Source organism: Macaca fascicularis, chromosome 4, assembly GCF_037993035.2.
Source record: "Macaca fascicularis isolate 582-1 chromosome 4, T2T-MFA8v1.1".
Classification (NCBI taxonomy): domain Eukaryota; kingdom Metazoa; phylum Chordata; class Mammalia; order Primates; family Cercopithecidae; genus Macaca; species Macaca fascicularis.
Genome location: NC_088378.1, coordinates 124,298,348 through 124,317,523, shown reverse-complemented (window position 1 = coordinate 124,317,523; position 19,176 = coordinate 124,298,348). Strand labels below are relative to the sequence as shown.

The 19,176-nt window shown below is 44.0% G+C and overlaps 1 protein-coding gene across 1 annotated transcript in view; it reads right to left on the bottom strand.

Annotated features, from left to right (window-relative positions):
- The window catches only part of TNFRSF21 (TNF receptor superfamily member 21), a 73,652-nt gene extending 54,677 nt beyond the window's left edge, over positions 1–18,975 (bottom strand). The window contains exon 1 of the mRNA XM_005552789.5: positions 18,481–18,975. Coding sequence (XP_005552846.2) covers positions 18,481–18,576 — 96 coding nt within the window. The 5' untranslated portion in view covers positions 18,577–18,975. The remainder of the gene's footprint in view (positions 1–18,480) is intronic.
- Positions 18,976–19,176: the final 201 nt, after the last annotated feature.

The window sequence follows — 19,176 nt, the reverse complement described above, 5'->3', positions numbered from 1 at the left end:
AGAGCCTCCACGTGCTGATCTTAATTCAAAATGCAATGAGAAGTCATTAAATGTTTACATGATAGGTGGGGGGAGGAGGCATATAATTGCACCTGTGAATAAAAAAGCTATCTGCTTCAGAGCAGAGGGTGAAAGGGGTATATGGGAGAGTAGACGAGAAAACTCAGTTAGAGGGTGAAAACCAACGTGGAAGGTGGTGGTGACTCGGACTAAGGTGGTGGATGTGGAAATGGAGAGAAGGTGACAGATTTGAGGGCTCAGGTTAGCTGAAGTTGGTGAATGATTACCTATGGAAGGGGAAAGAGGAAGAAATCAGTGGTTTTCAAACAGGATTTAAGTGAGCACTGGACAGAATACAGCTCTCAGGATGCCCCTTAGACCAGGGAGCAGGGGAGGTAAGCTCCAAGCCCCCCATCTCTGCCTAAACCAAGCATCTCCACTTTACCAATTTGCTAATGTGGCTTTCCAAGTAAGAATTTATTTGCAAGGGGTTTATTCCTGAAACAACTGAAAATCACTGAACTAGAAGGACCTCGAAGGCCTCTTCCAATTCTGAAGTAAACAGTTAACCCAATCTGTGCTGCAAAGCTGGAGGGACCGCTCCATGGGCTCTTTTGCCTGAGTGAAACCCTGCTGAGAGGAAGACTTGGCAATATCGCTTTCTCTTTATAGAGACTCAGATGGCACCTGAGAAAAGCCATTTTCCTAAGGCCTTTTAGTCAACTTATGATCTAAAACTAGGGCTTTTCCCACTAGCCTGGTGGCAACCCTCTGATTTCTAAGAAAATTAAAACACTGTAGAAATTATTCCCAATGATGATCTGGGAGTGAAGCAATGGGAAATGGGGATGAGGTGGACCCTATTCAAAAGTGGCATTTAAGAATGTTTTCCATATAATATGACAACAAGTTGAGATGCCACCCAAAGCTAATGCTAGGAAAACACCTGAATTAGGGGACGCAGTCATTGAAAAGTACAAGAGAGTGGGAGCCAAAAGATCTGAGGCTGAGTCCTACCTGGTCAAGATCCTTAATTCCTTCATTTGTACAGAGCTGGATAAACTAGATCGGAGACTCACCAAAGCCTCGGGTCTCAAAGGCAGCATCAAAATTACCTGGAAAGCTTTTTTTAAAAAAAATCACATCCCAGCCCCATCATCTGAGATCACTGTGGGTCTGCAATGGGGCCAAGAATTTATTTGGTTTTAGCTTTGGTTCATTTTCTTTTTAAGCTTTCCAAGTGATTCTGATGCCCATCCAAGTTGTGGACACCCTGAACTAAGGGCTCTAATCTCTGGTTCTGAGACACATTTTGGAGACAGCCCAATCACACTCTCCGTACCACTCTCTCAGCCTCTTAACCAATCTGGCACTTTTAATTGTTTTAATATTGCCCTGTATTAATTAATATTTTTATGATGAAAATAAACATTCATGTAATAATTCTAATAATTAGGAACTAAAAAGTAAAACATTTAAGTCTCTGCTCAAATGCACTCATTTCCAGAGAGACTCTGTTAATTTTGGTGCACATCTTTCCAGACCCTTTTCTGAGCATTTACACATAATACATACGTACATGCATGCATACCTTAAATTGGCTGTTCCCATTGATTTTTGTTTTGTTTTGCCTTACACATTCAAGGGGACTGTGGATACATAGTGTTCTGTGATTTGCTTTTGTTCATCTTCTAACACTGCATCACTAAAATTTGCAAGTCGGACTAGGTTGTATTCACCTCTAACCCTCTAAGTGTTTACAATTATTTCTGTCAAGTTCCACCTTCCCCGTAAAGCCTTTAAAATTATTCCTAGACACCCAGATTCCAAGCAGATGAGTGAACTCTTCATCACATTTCCTGTTTCTGTTCATCTTATTGGTGCCTAATTATATATTGTCTTGTGATGTTTGCTGATGGCCACTTAAGTGTATATACTTATCTTCCCATAATGATTACAAGCAGCTCAAGGCCAGGAACGACCACATAGATTGCATTTCCTCCCTTGCACAACTACCTCAATAATGAAGATCATGGGAATAAGAAGCAAAGCATTCTCCAAGCCAGGGGTCAGCAAACTAAATCCCACATGCCAATTGTTCCTATAAACACGTTTATTGGAATTCAGCCATTTATGTGGGTATTGACTGTGGCTGCTTTCATGCTACAGTGGCAGAGTTGGATAGTTCCAAAAGATACCTTATGTCCTGCAAACTTAAAATATTAGCCAGCCCTTTACAGAATACACTATATATACTATATGCTGGATAATATACTATCCAGCCCTTTATAGAGAAAGTCTGTCAACGCCTGCACAGGGCAGTCAAAAGAAATGTCAAAAAATACAGAGAGCAGAAGCTCACTCACAGAAATCGTCAGACCTCTGAGAGTTTAGCAATGAGTACTGAGATCTTGGCTTCCTTTCTTGACACCCACTCCAACTCACACACCAAATCTCATCCTTTCATCCCCTGCTTAAAACTCTCAATCACTTCCCACATGACTCAGGATGAAAGGCAAAGTCTTTAACAAAGATAGGGCTTTCTCTGGAATGCCATCCCTGACCACCTCTCCACTAATAAAAACAAGTTTCACAAGATCCTCTCATTCCCATTTTTTCCCCCAGTATGGCCACCACAATTTTGTACTTACCCATTTTTCTGTTTAGCATGTCTTCCCCTATGGATCACAAGCTCCATGTGGACAAGGATCAGGTCTATTTCATTTACTGGTGCTATCCATGCCCTCAAGGACCCGACTCATGGTAACGTCTGACAAGTGTTAGTTGAATAAATGAATGAATGGACTTACAGACCATACATAATTAGAACCAGCATATTAGAAGTGGTGGTAGAGGAAGTTGCTAAAGATGAGTGCAGGTTTTTTTTTTTTTTTTTTTTTTTTTTGAGACAGAGTCTTGCTCTGTCGCCAGGCTGTCTGCAACCTCTGCCTCCTGGGTTCAAGCTATTCCCCTGCCTCAGACCCCCGAGTAGCTGGGACTATAGGCGCCTGCCACCACGCCCAGCTAATTTTTTGTATTTTAGTAGAGACGGGGTTTCCCCATGTTGGCTAGGATGGTCTCCATCTCCTGACCTCGTGATCCGCCTGCCTCGGCCTCCCGAAGTGCTGGGATTACAGGTGTGAGCCAACATGCCCAGCTGAGCGCAGGTTTAAAAGCAAGCAGGAGAAAACCCAAAGCCTCCACAATGTAGCCACAATAACTCAAGAGATAAAGCAGTCTGGCCTTATACCCTTCAGTACAAGGGCAGATACTTCATTTCATCTCCAAAGACCCTGAGGACATCACTCTGTTTTAACAGAATGACAAATGGCTTACAAGAATTACACTCTGCAGGGTACTTAAGGTGACAAGCAAATGTATCAAAGAGTTAAAACATTCCCTCCTCGTTTCTTTCTTTTTTTTTTTGAGGGGGGCCAGGGGGTCTCACTATGTTGCTCAGGCTGATCTCAAACTCCTGGCCTCAAGCATTCCTGCCACCTCAGTCCCCGAAAGTGCTGGAATTACAGGCATGAGCCACTGGACCCAGCCTCCCCTCTTATTTCTTCAAAAAAGATGATACTAACTTGGTGATTAGAATTATAAGCAGCATAATAAGATTATCCTCTGGAAGTTATCTATGCTCTGTCCTAGTTTAAACTTTAGTTATTTGGAAAATTTCATTTATCCAAGACATTTATTTCACCAACAATGGATACATGAGGTAAATATCAGTGTGCCATTCCAAACTATACAGGATTTATGAGCACTATAAAATGCCTACTGAATGACTGATTAAAAGGTAAACCCAGAACAACACAAATTTCAAAAGAGGGAGGAGGTAGCTCTAAATAACCAACTCTAAGGACTCCCTGGGTCTCAGCATTCACCCTGGTGAGCCACATCACACCTCTCCTGTTGTCACTTCTATTCTAGGACACAGAGATGGGCCTGACTAAGGACAGGAAGCACCCAGATCTGCAAAGACATGTCAGAATGTTGATGCCTATTTATTTAACAATTCTTACTCCATGACCTCATCCTTCAAACAAACAAAACATTCCTCACAGCTGATGGTTACAATATATTTTTGTCATTCTTGTTCCCTATCAAACTCTAATAATTTTTAGTGGAAAATGAGCAAAGTCAAGGCAGCGATACACTTTTTTTCTATTCATAAAGGGCAGGCAGAGACACTGCCTATGAGTTTGTTGTAGAATTTTTTTAATGCTGCATAAAACTAATATTTGGAGAGGAAACCTGTTACTGTAGAGATGATAATGCAACCAAGTTATTCCTGAGATGGTGAATCTAAAACATGGTAACAGATGATCAAAAGGCAAAAGCCAGGCAGAGCTAGACCTTTCAGAATTTCTGATCATTTTATTTTGAGCATCACATTAAATATGTCATATCAAGACACTGGCTGCTTAGAATTCTGTAGATTTGAAGTGGGGGGAAAGGAACGCTCAAAGAGGAAGGCTTCAAGGACAGAGCTTCCACAAATCACAGACAGAACTGTTCCCAGTTATGTTATATACATTTGGTCAACTCTCGCATTTGCTACTATCCTCTCTGATTTAAAAAAAAAGTCTTCTGTTGCTAAGACAAAAGCAGGGACCATTTTTAAAACTGGCAAATATAGAGGATGCCAAGGCTAGAATGTGCTGACTGCAGGACTGGAAGGAGGCAAGCTCAGGGGACACTGGAAAAAGGAAAAGCCATGCGAGACTTAACCCAGGTGCTGTTTTCCCTGGAACCTGCAATGCAGGAGAGTGTACACTCAGCAGCACTCAGTCCTGGGGCCAAAGAACCTCATCTCCTTCCGTGTCCTTAGAAATAACTATTTCTAAGACTTCTGCATACATGAAGAAGCCAAGAGTAGGCTACCCATTTATTTAGTCACTAAGTAGTATATGAATTGGCATTCCATGCAAGACAGGAGGAAAGATGCAGAAGGAATGTTACTCTGTGCTCACTAAGGATTTAAAGAAAAGCCTATAAACCAGGCAAAACCAATGACTCCAGCCAGTGCAGCAACTCCAGTATAAAAGCACACATAAACAAAACCTATTAATATTTTAGCCTATAGCGTGCTGAGCAGCCCAGATCTACCAGGTACTAGCTAGGTGTGATAGTGTGATCTAATAAATATATATTTGGTCTCTGTCCCTGGTTTCTGGTGCACAACTCCTAAAACCTTAAAATCTCCAGTCATAATAGTGTCTTTTGTATGCTAATGAGATGATTGGTGGCTGGGGGCTGCTAAGTAGCTTCAGGATAGGGGCTGGTCCTAAGAAAGACCAAGGTATGATTGAAGGGTTGGGACTTTCAACCCCACCTCCAACCTCAGGGAAGGGGAGAAGGACTGAAGGTTGAGCTGATCACCAAAGGCTAGTGATATAATCAGTCATGTCTAAGTAATGAAGTCTCCGTAAAAGCCCAAAAGGACTGGGGTTTGGAGAGCTTCTGGACAGCTGAACACCTGGAGATTCCCGGAGGATGGCGCACCCAGAGAGGGCATGGAAGCTCCATGCCCCTTCCCACACACCTTGCCCTATGCATTTCCTCCATCTGGCTGTTCATTTGTATCCTTTATTATATCCTTTATTAAGAAACTGGAGTTGGGCGTGGAAGTACACGCCTGTGGTCCCAGCTACTCAGGAGGCTGAGTAAGTAAAGTGTTTCCCTGAGTTCTGTGAGCCGCTCTAGCAAATTAATCAAACCTGAGGAAGGGTTTGTGGGAACTTTGATTTACAGCTGGTCAGGCCAAAGCACAGGCAAAATAATCTGCGGCTGGTGCTTGACATCAGATGTTGGGGGCAGTCCCCCGGGACTGTGTCTTTAAACTGTGGGATCCGACCCTACCTCCAGGTAGACAGGTCAGAACTCAATTGAATTAGAGGGCACTCAGTTGGTGTCTGCTGGAGAATTTGGTGTCAAAGGTGTTGTATTGAGCCTTGTGTGCAAGTAGAAAAACACGTTGGATTTTTTTTATCCTTAATTCTGGGTGGCCTTGGCAAATGACTCACTTCTGTGTCTCTGCTTCCTCATTAGTGTAAAGGAGTTAATTAGCAATACCTTCAAAGACTGTCTTGAGAATTAATTGTTAATACAGATAAAGCAGGCAAAACGTGTCTGACACATAGTAAGCATTCCATAAATGTTATTTTAATTATCCATCCCGCCAACTTAACGATGTACTATATTTTAACAATCTTTTAGTTTTTTACTTTTATTTTTCAAATTTTCTAACCAGTGATGGAAAATCCTTTCTCTTTTTACTTTTCTTTTTTTTTTCTTTTTTTTTTTTTTTTTTGAGTTTTTTGAGACGGAGTCTCGCTCTGTCACCCAGGCTGGATTGCAATGGCACAATCTGGGCTCACTGCAACTTCTCCCTCCTGGGTTCACGCAATTCTCCTGCCTCAGCCTCCCCAGTAGCTGGGATTACAGGCGTGTGCCACCATGCCCAGCTAATGTTTGCATTTTTAGTAGAGGTGGAACTTCACCATATTGACCAGGCTGGTCTTGAACTCCTGACCTCAAGTGATCCTCCTGCCTCGGTCTCCCAAAGTGCTGGATCACAGATGTAAGCCACTGCACCTGGCCAAGACAATCTTTTAAAACACCCCAATTAAAATGCGAGTATTCAATTCCTGAGAAGTGTATCAAAGACTTCAGATTTTTAAAAGCTATAATCCTGAAACAAACCATCCAGGACTAAGAGCAAATAACGAAACCAAAAATACAGACTGCACAGCAAAGAGTTAAAAGAGAAACATGGGTCCACTAGCATTTTCAAAACATTTACAATAAAAACTTGGTATACAGCAAATGAGAAAACACAAGAGAGCAGAAAGGATTTACTGTTAATAAGTACTTTAGATAACTGGAGCAAAATTTAAGTAAGCATGTCCCACAGTGAGTTTCCCTGACCTAGTCCCATGAGATATTAATGATTCTACGGTCTTTAAAAAGAGTGAGCATGGGAGGGCAAGGGGAGAGGATCGCTTTAACCCAGGAGCTTGAGACCAGTCTGGCAACACAGGGAGACCCCATCACTACAAAAAATTTAAAAAAAAAAAAAAAAAAGCCAGGTATGATGGTGTTCCAGCTACTCAGGAAGCTGAGTGAGGTAGGAGGATCACTTGAGCCCAGGAGGTTGAGGCTACAGTGAGCTGTGATCACACCACTGAACTCCAGCCTGGGTGACAGAGCAAGACCCTGTCCCAAATTAAAATAAATAAATAAACATTTTAAAAGAGTGAGTAAGCTCCAGTACCTGCCTGTTTCTGCTCACAAGCTAAGATTGGTTTTTACATTTTAAATAGTTTCTTTAAAAATCAAACAAATAATCATATTTTGTGACATATAACAATGATATGACAATCAAATTGTAGTGTCCACAAATAAAGCTATATTGGAACACAGCCACACCCAATCTCTTAGGTATTGCCTAGGGCTGCTCTCAGCATTCAAACACAGAATTAAGTAGTTAGAGCAGAAATCACATGGCCCATAAAGCTGCACATATATAGTATCTGGTCCTTCACAGACAAAGTTTACCAGCCCCTGGCCTAAAACTTTAGAAAGTGCTCCTGATTAGAGCCTTCTCTCAGAAAGGCACAATTAATATTAACCTATTGACGGCTCCAGCAGGCCCTGCAGGAGAGCTGCCAGAAATGGTGACTTAGTTGAACCTAGCACTCCCTAAACATATTTGACCACAAAACCCTTTCCTCATATAATCAGTATTACTGTCTTGCAGAACATACTAATGTAGTTCTTACCACAAATATGACACTAAAGTCCGAAAAGTCAACAAACCCAACGTTTAAAACATCACATAGAAAATTCAAAGTTATCAGAATAGTTCATTGCACCTGCAAAGAGATCAATTTCTGTTAAAATGAACAGCACCAACAAAATGAAAATATTCTCAGACACAAAATATTTTCAGACACAAACAAAGAAAAAGGTTTAAAAATATAAATCTCAGCTGGGTGCGGTGGCTCACACCTGTAATCCCAGCACTTTGGGAGGCTGAGGCAGGAGGATCACTTGAGGTCAGGAGTTTGAGACCAGCCAACACGGTCAACATGGTGAAACCCCGCCTCTACCAAAAATACAAAAATTAGTCAGGCAGGGCGGTGCACGCTGTAATCTCAGCTACTCAGGAGGCTGAGGCAGGAAAATCGCTTGAACCCGGGAGGAAGAGGTTGCAGTGAGCCGAGATCGTGCCACCTGCACTCCAGCCTGGGGGACAGAATAAGACTCTGTCTCAAAAATAAAAACATAAATCTCAATTTTTATGTTATTAAATATAATAATATTAAAAGTAGAATGTAAAAAAGACATACACTGCTAATAAAAGCTTATAAAACTAAAAATGTATATAAAGAATTCATGCAAATGTGGCTAACATAACTCCTACTCAACAGTTATAACAGAGGGCTACATGAGTACATAATTACAAAGGTGATCATCCTATGGATAAATGTCTGATATCCCTAGGAGCTATTGAAATTCAAATTTGCACAACCAAGGACCCTCACATATCTATAATTAAAGCAGCATAAATAAATTATAGTTATAAACTCCAATACTGGCAGTCTTGTGGGCTAGAAAGCACATTTATAGGTGGCTGGTGGCATTCTAAATTAATTCAGTTCTTCTGGACTACAGTCTGGCAATGTGCAGCAAAAGCCATAAAACTGCTCATTCATTTCCTTTGACCCAGCAATTCCACTTTGAGGAACGCACTTTGGGGAAAAACCAAAAAGGAAAAAGAGCCATTGGTTTATACAGAGACAACTTCATTAGTGCTGCTTGCAATGGAAGACCAAAGAGACAGCAAGCCAAGCATCCAACAACCGTAGAATGGCTCAACACAGTGCCAACTGGAGGGGATAGAGCTATTAAAAAGTGGCAGCCATAAAGGCTTGAAAAGAGTGAATCACAGGCACCTCAAACGTATTCAATATGCATCCAAACTTAAGGCCTCTCAGTTTCACCCACTGCTCCCCAAGCCTTCCCTTTCAAAGTAATCAGACCACCATAGACTGCTCAATGTGGGAACCTAGGAATCAGCCTTGATCACTGCTTTGTTTCAATATCACCTGCTCCTTCCTATCTCGCCATCAGCAAATCTCTCCAAAATTTCTATCTAGTAATCCCCATCTTCATTGTCACTGCCCCAGCACCATCATCTCTGCCCTGAATTACTGTAAAAGGTGCTAACTGGCCTCCAGCTTCTATGCTCCCCTTCTCTAATTAATTCTCCACAGAGTTGCCAGTGAGTTTTTTTTTTAATTGCATTCAAGTCATATTATTACCCTGCTTCCCACTGCACTGAGTGATGTCCTGATCCCTTAAAGGATCTTGTATGATTTTGCCTCTGCCTGCCTTTTCAAGCTCGATCCATTGTCCCCATTCACTGAGCACCAACCACCGTAAATCTTCTTTCTATTCTCTGAACATGTAGGCTCTTTCCTCCCTCTGGGCCACCCCACATACCATCCTTCCTCCTGGCATATTCTTCCTTCTGTTCTTTAAATGGCTGGTTCTTATTAAGCATCACCACTTTTATGGCATCCAAGAAGAAAGCCCATGAATAGCCTTTCACTATCATATACCCAAAGTCTAGCAATGCCTGACATTTAATAGATGCCGCATAAATTTTATTAAATGGATAAAATATAAATATCTCTCTCTAAGATAACAGAAAATATCTACACTAAGAAAAGTAGAACACAAGCAGGTACATACATATTAGTTTTAACTATACATAAATACTGTAAACAAAGGGAATTGAATTGAAATGACACATAAAGAGAATTCTACACCCAGTAGGTTCTTCTAGTCTGCCAACTTACATAAGTTTAAATTGTTCTTTCTTAATAAGTCAACTATTCTTCAGTTGTAGTTCAAAGGACTGAGATGTAACTCTAGCTCCAACTAACCTCTAACTTGTCTAGAATGAATGAACAGTTAGTTTAAATCAAAATCCTTCTGAAATTCATTAATCATTTATTGCTTAACTGCTATGTGTCAGGACATTGAGCCAGAAACACAAAGATGAAGGGCATATTGTCTTTGAGAAGCTGAAAAACAGTATTAGCCCTGAGCTTTTCAAATGAGGAAACACACACAAACCTTGTCTATTTTGTTATTTTTCCTTGACCAGGTCAGCAAGGTTTAAACCCAAGAGGAGAGTGGAGTCATGGACTTCTACACATAAAGGAACAGCAAAGATTGAATCATGATATAGTTAGGATGTACGTCCTCTCCAAATCTCATGTTGACATGTGATCCCCAATGTTGGAGGGAGTCTTACGGCAGATGTTTGGGTCATGAGGTGGATCTGTCATGAATGGCTTAGCATTGTCCCATTGGTGATAACTGAGTCCTCTTAATTCCTACCAGACCTGGTTGTTTAAAGAGCCTGTACTTCCTTCCCTCTCTCCTGCTCCCTCTCTCACCATGTGACACACCAGCCACCCTTCCCTTCTGCCATGACTAAAAGCTTCCTGAGGTCTTACCAGAAGCCAACCAGATGCTAACTCCATGCTTCTTGTACAGCCTGCAGAACCACGAGTGAAATAAACCTCTTTTCTTTATAAATGACCCAGTCTTGTGTATTCCTTTATAGCATCACAAAACGGATTAACAAAAATATCCAGCTAGATTATTCTGGGGACCTGTTACCATTTGCCTTGGAATCTCTTTCTTCCTTCCCAACACTCCCACCTCTCCTCATCCTGGGTAAGCTGACCTGGCCGTATATAGGATGAAATCAAACAATGGTCTTGTCCCAAAGGTTATTTGGGAGACCAGAATTCCAACCTGTTTTCCAGGACAAATGATTAAATAATTTCCTCTCACCCTTTACCTTTTCCTAGTTTACTCAGTCTCTACAACCTACAAAGCGATGTTTAAAAGCTTACTTAAGCGAGTGCTACCAGTCAGTATGATAAGCCACACACAAACACATGACCTCTGACACCCCTCAAACCATGGAGTTAAACCGGTTTCCAAGAGACCTGAAATGAAAAGTGAAAAAAGGAAATACTAATAACAGATGGTACAAGCCCGTGCACTTATCCTATACAAATAACTAGGCTGGCAGCAAAGAAAACCCTAAAAGGTCCTCAAGTTCTCAGGATAAGTGAGATAAAACTACATTGCTAAGCAGAACCCATGTCACACTGTTACTCACTAAACAAATATTTTTCAAAATGACCCAAGTAGCAGGAAAGTAAAGCATTCATTCCCTATTTATAACATTTCAATTTACAGGAGTGTCTTTCCATCTTAGCCATGGCACCATTGCCCGTCAGAGCCACACCATAGGAAAATGCTGGAAAAAGCTTACCAATGACTGCATACCCTCCCCTTTCAATCGTTGCTCTCACTTTATGACCAGCAGTTTTAGTTAAACTTCCAAGTACCATCACGGAGCAGAATTGCTCATTGAATTTCTGGAAAGAGAATGTTCAACTCTAGGGTAAAGTCATTCTCTTTACAGAAAACAAAATTCTGGTAAATTAAGGTGACCTCTCTCTCCTACCAACAACTTTCAGAAAAAGCAGTGTGCACAAAGCCACATTGACCTAGATTTAAATCCTGTCTCCAGCAGTTGCCAACTGCAGGACCGTAAGATTTTTCAAACTCCATTCGCTTATCTATAAAATGGGGCTAATGCTACTACCTCATAGACTTGTCAGATGTATTGAGATCATTTGTAGAAAGTATTCAACACAATATCAAAGATAAGTACTCAATAAATAAGTGATAGCAATATCAATGATTAATATTAACACCCACTTGCTTATTCCTCCCCCTCTGGGTTCTCAGAGCTGAAGCCCTATTGAATCCACAGCTGCTCTCATTTGATTCCAGGACTCATGGACTCACTCCTCTCCTCTCTCCTAAATCCATTAAGCTCATGCTCCTTTTCCCAAAACGGATAGATTTGCAAGGGAGCCAAGCAACAGAGCCACACAGCAGTACTGAGAGCAGCAGAACAAATAGAAAAGTATACAAAGATTAGATAATGAGCCTTGCTATGACTTAGCTTACTAAGTGCCCCTCCTTACTTTTCTTGTTTTTATTTTTGTTTAGCACAAAGTCTTAGGTATAATTTTTAAATATGAAGCCACAGGGCAACGTCCTGATCCCCACCCACACCCTGCTCAGCCCCACACCTGCCTGAGATCTCTCTGAGCGCAACTTTCCCACCACCACACACATCTGTCATCTCGAAGCCAGGATAAATCTTCTGGTGGCTTTTAACACCTCTCAAGAACACTGAGATTGCTATTGCCCACTGATCTCACTGAGATCACTATTGCTCACTATTGCTTTGAGTCAGCAGCCTAAATATCAGTGAACCCCACCTCTGGATAGTCCTCAGTCCTGCCTGTACTCACTGATATCTGCCAGGTTCCTCCCAGGTTATAATCTCTGCCCAAGCTCCTCCCCTCTTGGATTCAGGCTAGAAATGAAGGTGGTAAGAAAGCCAGGTGGCAGCGTGCAAGCCAATTTAGGATTCCTATTTTATTTTTTGGTATTTGACAAACACAAACACTGGGGCAAGGCCAGTATTTATTCATGATCTCGCCCCTATCCTAAATAATCAAAGCTCAGCAGCTGTTGCTGCTACAGCCACAAAACCCAGCCTTCTGCTAATGCTAAATGAGGATCCAACTTTGGGGACCAAATTGATTCCTATTATGGCTCCTATTGTCATTCTGTCAAACAGACATATCTTTGTCTAATGGTCCACACTGAGTCAGCTCCAAGTGATCACTGGACACAAGCCCAAAGCTCGGAGATAATCTGGGCTCTTCCTGTCACAGAAGAGAAGCACCTGAGTTTGCCAAGAAGTTGCTGATGACCTGGTATCACCGGAATTTGCCAGGCCTGCTTGGGGAAAGAAAGCCAACAGAATATTATTGCTTACTGGAAAATAAGCATGAGGAAAAGTCACTCAATTCATACCAGCCCCTGAATAACAGCGGTCTGATAATGCACATGACCATTTTGTGTCACCAAAAACCAAACCAAAAAAAAAAAAAAAAAATAGATGTTTATTTAAGGCAATTAGAGTTTACATGCTTTATGAAGGACCAGCGGAGCACAAAATTAATTTGTAAACGGTCTATGCAGCCTCCAAAGAGGCTTCGCCTCTCATCTTCGTGGATATAGTTGCCTGAAAAGCTAAAGTGTGATATCTCCACATTCTGGTCTATAATGCAGAAAGGACAAAGACCATCTGCCAGAGCCAGCCCAGAAGCTCACACCTATTTGTTCCGACCCAATGAGAGCATACCTGGAGAAAAGGACTGTCTGCAAACTGCCCCAGAAAATAGAGCATTAACTGTGCTTACCATATCCTGCTTGATAGACTTTGTCAACATTTAGCCACACTAAAACATGTCAAGCAGGCATTAGGTGGATATATGCCTTTTCAAGTCTCCCTTTTTTTCCTTCCCACCTTAAGGTAGTCCTTAAATCCCATTTACAAGGAACTTTTTTTATTGCTGATTTGATTTACTTGTGTAGTTTATTTACACTAGAGGTTTGCTTGTTTTGGACTAGACTTGAAGAAGATTCAAAAACATGTCTTCAGAAACAGTTCAGATGAGAGAGCTCAACTCTGTTATACACATTTTGAATGTGATGACAACCCATGGGGTCGGTCAGGACTCCTGCAGTCCAGGACAGGTTTTGCACTCCCCATTCCTCTGATTAGAAGTTGCTTTCTCTACCGAGGCTAATGTATGTCATTCTCAGATTTGAAAGTGTTTTTTTTTTTTTTTTCTCTGATTCTCAGACCAACAGCCAAAGTTACTTCAGGTGTTTTAAAGATTTTAACATCAATCATATTTTGTGTATTACGGTAAGTATAGTACCTTCATCCACTGATTCCATATGAGCGAGTAAAACCCAACCAGCACTGGTGATGGCCATGTTCATTTTATATACCATATATATTGTACCTTCATGGCAAGATCCAAACCCCAGTTCATCCCTGGGTTCCCACTGCCCAGGATAGTGCCTCGCTTAGAAAGGGTGCTCCATGCAGGTTCATTTGTAAACATGAAAAATGAGTCACTTTCCCAATAGAGTATTTTTTTTTCTCTCAACCAAAAAATATAGGGTGTTAAATCAGTATTTTTTATGCTCCCTTCTAGCTTTCTCATTCTAGGATTGTAGAGCTAAGATATATAGGAGGGAGAACATCTTTTGGATATAATATCAGCTCTAATTTAAAGTTCTGCTTGAATTTGCCACCAAGTCTTGACGTGATTCAGAACTTCAGCCCCCACCAGACCACTCCACGCCTGGCCAAACAGCCAAAGTGAATTGCCAATGTGCCAGGTAATGTACTTTGATAAATGAAGATCAGGAAGTAGCACTAAGCTACATGTCTAGTTTCAGTAACAGAAAAACACTATTACTTGGCACTTTCTAGGCAAACACACAGCTGGACAGGCTATAACAGCAAATAGCCCTCTATCTGGAATTCATAACGCTTGCAAAAGAGTGTTTTCTAAAGCTTCACACCTGATACCCTTACCAGTTATGGCTCCCTTCTCTTCTGACTGCCTCACTGCGAACATCCTATCTACGCAGTTAAAGCGAGCTCCCTGAGGGCAAGAGGCGTCTCTGACTATGTATTGTCATGCTGGGCAAGCCATTCTAGAGCATTCCTTATCAGTGGAACAAACCTAAAGGTCTTGTCTCTGCCTTACAGAGATATGATATAGCAAGGGTGAGTGTCTCAGGCAGGAAAGTACAATTGGTAAAGTCAAGATGGTGGAAGGTAATCTTAGATTCTGAACACAAAGCACATCCATGCACATTAGACTTACTGGGTGTTGAGCAACAAGAATGTTTTGTCCACCTGAGCCCCAGACTTTTGAACCCAGCTCCTGTCTTTCAGTGTATGTTTTACTTCCTATTATCATGCAGACACTCATCAGAAGTAGAAGTGCAAGCAGCAAGAATACTTCCTTCCAAAAGCATTCCTGTAATTCTCATTCACGTTCTGTAATGAACCAAACCGCCATCTTAACTGTTCCCCAACAACAACTTCTCTGTTGTTACATTTTATTACCAAGCAATTTGGACTTGTGAAACACGCAGTGTAGCACAGGGCTAAAAGAGGACATGAGCTGAAGAGCCGGGCAGTCCTGAGTTCTGGCCCCAGCAATATCACGTGCAAGCTGTGTGGCCTGGGACAAACCAATGAAATTTCGGGAGCTTCCATTTTCTCAACTATAAAATAGAGATAATATCACCTGCTTCACAAAGATGCTATGAATAAGTGAGATATCACATACAAAGCACCTGGCATGTAGCAATTGCTCTCTCTATACATATACAATTGCTATATATGTGTGTTTATATATTATGTCATATTGTGTGCATATATATTTGTATTTTTATAAGCTTATAGTAAGCTATCTTTCATGCGGTTAGCCAGTCATGACAAACAAAAAGTCGCAACACAAAAATGACGACAATAAATATTGTCACACAAAAAGGGAGATATTTGAAAGAAGAGCGTTAGAAGACATAATAAACAGAACACTTTATTTGGATTATTACTTTTTTAATCTAACTGCAATATGTGGGCATGCCACTAACTTGCCCACCTCCCCCAGTAGTGTTCTGAGTACCCTGCCACGTGTACCCAGGCTCCAGTACCTGGTGTCCATCATGTTCACATGGCCAATGATCCCAATGGGATAAATACTCCTTGGAACAGTATCATGAGATCACCATTTTACACATTAACAAAGCCTGTCCTGTGGACTTGGGCATGCAGAGTAAGAATGTGAAAGACAAAAGGCATTTCCTCCCCACCCTGGATGGGGATTATAACATAGTCTCTGCTGATTCCTGGCACACCCTCCAGTCACCCTTCAGGATGAAGGGCTCAACCTCATGCCATTCTATGAATTTAACTGAAGTCTTTTTAGCATAGCTAGCGGAAGAATAAGGAATCCTGTATTGGTTATCATCTTGAGACTGCTCCTAATCCCTGTTAGAAATTTTATTTTTTTCAAAGCAGCCAAACTTAAATTGTCAGGTCTTCAGTTGCAAATCTAGTGCACAATTTTTAGGATAGGTTGAGTTTGATGACTTATTTTTTATTTTGGTTTTTGAGACAGGGTCTCACTTTGTCACTCAGGCTGGAGTGCCATGGCATGATCGCAGCTCACTGCAGCCTCAACATCCTGGGTTCAAGCCATCCTCCCACCTCAGCCTCCTGAGAAGCTGGGCATACAGGGGTACACCACTACCACACCCACCTGACTTCTTGTAGAGATGGGGTCTCACTATGTTGCCCAGGCAAATCTCGAACTCCTGAACTCAAGCAATCCTCCCACCTTGGCCTCCCAAAATGCTGGGGTTACAGGCATGAGCCAGGGCGCCTAGCCTGATGATTCAAAAAAAAGGAGCTGGACCTGGCCGGGCGCGGTGGCTCAAGCCTGTAATCCTAGCACTTTGGGAGGCCGAGACGGGCGGATCACGAGGTCAGGAGATCGAGACCATCCTGGCTAACACGGTGAAACCCCGTCTCTACTAAAAATACAAGAAAATTAGCCGGGCAAGGTGGCAGGCGCCTGTAGTCCCAGCTACTCGGGAGGCTGAGGCAGGAGAATGGCGTGAACCCGGGGGGGCGGAGCTTGCAGTGAGCCGAGATCGCGCCACTGCACTCCAGCCTGGGGCACAGAGCAAGACTCCGTCTCAAAAAAAAAAAAAAAAGGAGCTGGACCCTTTCTCAGTTAAAGCAACCTACCGTTTGATTACATCAAGATCTTTGTTTAATTACCTACCTCATGCTAAAAGGTAAAATAAATGGAGTATTGCACAATGACTTAAGATTTAATCTGGGAATGGACTCTATGAGGCATATAATAATCAGATGTGTTGGAAGCACCTGAAACATAGTAGTGGATAGTAACGGATGTACAGCCGTGAAAAAGGAACCGATGATAATTCTCACTCCACTGAACTAGGATCAGTGTTCCCATGGACCTAGATGTGTTTCTCTCCACACCAAGACTGTCAATTCAGGTTCATTGTCCCAAGAGACTCCCCCACTACTGCTTACCATCCACCACACTTGTTTCAAAGATATAAACCTTGGCCATTAATAAATGGGCAGAAAAGAGTTTCTGAAGGGAGACTGTGACTTGCTTCATTATAAATGCTAACAGTAACAAACTTTTCTTTAGTCTCTCTCTTCCTCTTAAAACACACACACAAGGAACCAGAGTGTCTGTAGGATGAATTCCCAGGCCATAGCAACTGCAATGCCCTGAGATCTAAGCAGTTCTTGGCTGGCCAGGCGTTAAGCCCTTTTGGGGAAGGAGACAGCAAGCCTGCTTTTCCCTTACACAGCGCTGCCATGAAAACAAGCTCTTGTTTTTTGTTTTTGTTTGGTTTTTAGCTAAGAATCTCCATCCTTCCTGCAGGGATAAAAGATAGGCAAGGGAAGCTCAAGGGTTTGATCTCAAATTTTCTTCTATCTAACTTGCCCCTTCACCCCAGTAGTTGGAAATAAAGGGAGGGAATTTGGGGGAAGTTGAGGGTAAGTTTTTGGTCAAGATGATTGACCCGAGATGTGGATGCAGCTTGGGCGATGAGGAAGACTGCGCCACCCTGCAGGGTCACCTGCCTAGCCACAGGTAAACGAGGGATCGGAAGACCGCAGAAAATTCATCTTCCTTTACACACATCTCCTTCCCCCTCCCCCCATTCGAGTGCCAGCGCGCTGGCTGGCTGGAAGCCGGCGCTTTGGAGGCGCCGGAGAGTGGGTCTAAGGGTGATATTTCGGCAGGCAGAACCTGAGACCCCACCCAAGCCAAGAGGGAAGAGAGAGGGTAAAGGGATGGAGGCGGGGGCTGCTTGCGCTCTGCTCGGGAATGCACCGCGAGGCAGCACCCGGAGGTCTCCGGTGTCCGGCGCGCACCGGTACCACTCTCTTCCACTGCCGTAGCATCCCGACATGACATTGCAGCTGCAACAAAGCGCCGGGCTCGGCCGGCCTCGGAGCCCCACACCGCGGCCCCGGCCCCACACCACGCAGAGGGGCAGTGGCCAATGGGTGGAGGGCTGTGGCTGCGGGCGTGGGGAGCTCGAGGTAGGCCGAGTAGGGGGAAAAGCCCTCAAATGCGCAGAAGCCGGGCGGCCACCTCTAGCGCCTCCTCCAGCAAAGCCAGACTGCAAGGAAAACAATTCGTCTTCATTCCCCAGCCCCGGCTGAGCCCTGTGATTCCCCTAAATAACCTAGTCGAGGCCCTCCGGTGTGTTGCCTTCCCTTGCAAACCCCTCAGTGCCCGTAACCCAGTCGGCCGGGCCCCGCGCCCCCCGAAGCCCCGGCTGGGAGATCCGCCCGGCTCCCGGAGAGCGGTTCCTTCTGCTCCGGCGCCGCCGCCACCCCCGGTCCCCGCAAGCGCTCACCAGCAGAAGGGAGCCCGCGATCATCGTGGCTCTGGCTCGGCGGGCGATGCGGCTGCAGGAGGCGAGGGCGGTGCTGCTGCTCGCAGAGGTCCCCATGGCTGAGCCGGGGACTCGCAGGGGCGCCCGGGGCGCGCGGCCCCACGGCAGCTGGAATCGGCGGCTGCTTCTGCCCAGCGCCGCATCCACCGCCGCCTCCCGGGCCGGGAGCCCATCTACCTCCAACACCCCATGTGCACTGCTGCAGCCGGGCAGAGGAGGGAGGCGGCAAGGGAGGCTCTAGGGGCGCTCAGCACCTGCCCAGCGGCGCGGCCGCCCAGGCGGGGAGAAGCCGCCGCGACTGCAGCCCGCGCCTCCGGGTGCTCTCCTCCGACAGCGGCTGCGGAGAACCAGGGAGGAGGGCTGGGCGCGAGAGATCAAAGAAACAACTTCCCATAGCGAAGCTTCCAGCCACTGCCAACCACCCTCCTCCGCTGCCCAGACTGGCCGGCGAGGACTGAGTCGGTGGCCACCGGGCGCAGGGACACACGTGGTGGCGCCGAAGGGGCGGGGGAGCGGCCCTTTGTGATGTCACCCGGGAGGAGGCCGGGCTCTTTGTGCTGTTGGAAAGAGGAAGGCGTTCCAGGTACAGCGGGGAGGGAGAGGGTGCCCCTTGGCGTTCGCTGAGGGAATTGCACTCTCCTGTTGGCCCAGGGAAAG